We start from the raw sequence: 3,935 nt of genomic DNA, 5'->3' as shown, positions 1-3,935 counted from the left end.
ATTAATTCTTTCATTCCTTATTTTTGCATTGATCTTACCACATCATGATCGAGTATGATTAATATGATGGTCAATTTCGAAAGAAAAAAAATATTTTTTTTGATATACTTTGATGTATTTTCCATATAATTTTAGATATTGAGAATTTGGTAAGAGAAAAGTTTTTTTAATTACTACTTGCTTCTTTATATAATTCAAATGCTCTAATTTCATTTTTTTCAGTTTCTATTCCATTTTAATAACAATATCCAAGATTACTGGTTTAATTTCATGATGACGTCATTATACTTGTAAATGAAATTACTGCGGTAACTGCGGTACCATGTTGATTGGCTGTAACAGGTAATACTAAATCACGCTGTGCGTTTGTACGACTATCATTGAAAAAAAAATATATATATAATAGGCACACAAATAAAACTTTAATAATTTTTACTTTTCATTTTTTTCTAACTTTACTGTTAACTTATCATTATTCAATTCGTTCAGTAACGTCCAATAATATCAAAATGCAAGATACCGAACATACAAATGAATGGGTTAATTTGATTGAAGAAGTTGTGGATAAAGAGCATTTTAAGTCATATGAATACAAACAATTTAATAATATTCAACATATTGGTACTGGAGAATTTGGAAACGTATATCATGCAAATTGGAAAAATTCAGGAGAGCAATTTGCGTTAAAATCTTTTTTTAGTCTTAATAAAATCACTGTGAAAGAAATCGTTCGTGAGGTAATTTAATATGAAATAATTTTTTTCGTCTATGATTTTGTCTAATATACTAATTTAAAAAATATTATTTAGTTAAAAATTCAACATGAAGTTAATTTTCATGATAACTTTATTCGTTGCTATGGAATAACAAAACTCGAGTCAGGTATTATTAAAGTTATCTTAATAAATATAATATTATTGTAAATCGCAAAATTCAAAGAATTGGACTTAATAAACTTAATAAGTATTTTATTCGTTAGATAATCATAATGATTATTGGTTAGTAATGGAATACGCCAACGGTGGTAGCCTTAGAAATTATTTGAAGGAAAATTTTAACAAGCTTACTTGGAATGACAAATATAATATAGCATACCAGTTATCTTGTGCTGTATCATGCTTATATAACGAAGGAATATTGCATAATGATCTGGTAATTCACTTAATATTATTTGACCATTAATATGAATATATTTGTATTACTTATTTGAATATACATGTTTCTTAAATAGCGCTCCTGTAATATACTTGTCCGTGATGATACAATCAAATTAGCAGATTTTGGATTATCTAAAAGAATTGGAGCATCATCCAATTTTCAATCTAAATTATTTGAAGTGGTTCCTTATGTTGATCCAAAAAGTTTTAGTAGACTGAGGAATAACAACCAATCAACACAAGTATACTCATTAAATGAAAAAAGTGATATTTACAGTTTAGGCGTATTATTATGGGAGATTTCTAGTGGACAACCTCCTTTTTATGTTGAAGGTAAACAATATGATATTGGTTTAGCTTTGGAAATTTCACAAGGTCTTAGAGAAACTATTGTTACTGATACTCCTGATGAGTATGTTAAAATTTATACCAGTGAGTTATATTTTAAATTTTAAAATTCTGTAAATTTAATATTATCTTAATTTTTAATTACATATGGTTTACAGAATGTTGGGATGGTGAGCCTGGTAATCGTCCAACAATATATCAAGTAGTTGATTGGCTAAATGACATAATTACAAAAACAGATGCAATAGTAGAAAATCATCAAATGTCAAATGAGCAGGTACTTAATGAGACTTTAAGTACTAATAATTCAGAATTACAAGAAGATTTATCTCAACTTACTCAAAATTTTGATAAAATAAATATAAAAGAAATTGATCCTATGGCAATATTAAGCAAACAAGAAAATCATTTAATGGAAAAAGATTTTAACATGATAGCTGATGAAATGAATGATTTTATTACTGAATTAAATATTAAAGGAATCGAACAGAAATCAAAAAAGCAAGTTATTGAATATTTTTATAATCATAATATAAATTCACAAGAATTTTATAATTGGTTATTAAATAATCAAAATGCTTCAGATTCTATTTTTATTCTTGGATATTTTAATTATTATGGAATTATAGCAAATAAAAATAAAGAGAAAGCATTTAATTTATTTATTGATGAATTAGAAAAAAATAACATATTGGCACAACATTTTATTGGACATTGTTATTTTTATGGACATGGAACTATGAAAAATAATAAATTAGCTATTGAATATTATGAAAAAGTGGCTAACAAAAATTTGTCATATGGTCAATTAAATCTTGGTTATTGCTATAGAAATGGAATAGGTATTAAAAAAGATTTGGAAAAGGCTTTTTATTGGTATGAAAAAGCTGCAAATAATGGAAATGTGATAGCAACGTATAATCTTGGTAATTGTTATGGAGATGGGTTTGGTGTTAAAAAAGATCATAATAAAGCTTTTGAACTATATAAGCAATCAGCTAAAGTAGGGCATTTAAGTGGAATAATGATGTTGGGATATTGTTATGATAAAGGTATCGGAACTATAATTGATAAACAAAAAGCATTTGAATTGTATCAAAATGCTGCAAATTTAGAACATAATATAGCACAATATAATCTTGCATTAATGTATGAAGATGGAGATGGAATTGCAAAAGATACAGATAAAGCAATTTATTGGTATAAAAAAGCTGCTGAACAAGGAGATCAGGATGCACAAGATAAACTAGAGATACTTCAAAATAATCAATAGTAATTTATGATAATTTTCCTTTAGTTATTAAATTATAAAACTTTAAATTATTTATTCACAGTAATTAAAAAAAAAATTTATACAGTTGTAAAGAAAATACAAATAAATAAATTGCTATATTATTTAAACATTCTTATAAACTTTAAACATAATTTGTGTCTGTTTTAAAATCTTACATTTTAATTTGGAATGTCATTTAACATCAAAAATTTAAAAGTGTAGAAATTTAATGCTACATTTTTCTATTTTTAAAAATAGATTATAGGACAAAGCTTATTTGTAAAAAAAGATAATAAATAAATGAAAAATAAATCTAAAAAGAATATTACTAATCAGTTTTTGATTTGATATAAAATGATTTTTGAAAAAAAGGATAAATAAATAAATAAATATATTTAAATGAGTAATACAAATACATTATTATTAATGATCAAATAATGTTAAATGAATTACCAAGTAACGATGCACTATTTCTTCATTATGTAAGCATGATACGGAACAAGATAACTGGTATGCCATATTATATTTATCATTCAATTTCGCGATTAAAAGAATATCATATTTATTAAGTAACTTGATAATACCTGACTCAGGTTCTGTTACTCTGTAGCAATATCATGAAAATCAACTTCTTGTTGAATTTTTAACTAAATAAAAAACAAGTATATTGAACAAAATCATAAATGAAAAAAAAAATGTATTTTATATTTTATTACCTCACAAATAACCTCTTTAAGATTAAAAAAATTTTTAACGTAAATTTTTTTTCTGAATCCTTCCAATTTGCACGAAATACTTTTCCAAAGTTTCCGGTACCAACATGTTGAATATTATTAAATTGTTTATATTCGTAAAATTTAAAATATTTTTTATCAGAATCTACTTCTTCAATCCATTTAATCCATTCGTTTGCATTTTCAGTATCTTGCATTTTGAATGTATTGAAAGAAAAAATAAATAGTAAAAATTATTATTTTGAAATTTTACCAAACAAAAGTCGATTTCAATCATGGTATCACAGTAATTTTCATTCATATAATGACGTAATCATGAAATTTATAGTGACAGAGAAATACATTATATCAATACATTGGATGAGACGGTTGATACTTGCGGTACTTTAAACCCTTAATTTTGGCGAAATTCAACCCAAATGA

At 24.5% G+C, this 3,935-nt stretch overlaps 1 protein-coding gene across 1 annotated transcript; it reads left to right on the top strand.

The window, feature by feature from the left end:
* Positions 1-509: 509 nt before the first annotated feature.
* Positions 510-2,778, top strand: OCT59_024251 (uncharacterized protein; the record flags this gene model as incomplete). Its single annotated transcript, XM_025310501.2, has 5 exons — positions 510-737; positions 810-882; positions 980-1,152; positions 1,232-1,589; positions 1,664-2,778. The coding sequence occupies 5 exons, from the start codon at positions 510-512 to the stop codon at positions 2,776-2,778; spliced, it is 1,947 nt and encodes a 648-aa protein (XP_025181834.2).
* Positions 2,779-3,935: the final 1,157 nt, after the last annotated feature.

Source organism: Rhizophagus irregularis, chromosome 4 (genome assembly GCF_026210795.1).
Source record: "Rhizophagus irregularis chromosome 4, complete sequence".
Lineage (NCBI taxonomy): Eukaryota > Fungi > Glomeromycota > Glomeromycetes > Glomerales > Glomeraceae > Rhizophagus > Rhizophagus irregularis.
This window is presented reverse-complemented; position numbering and strand designations above follow the sequence as displayed.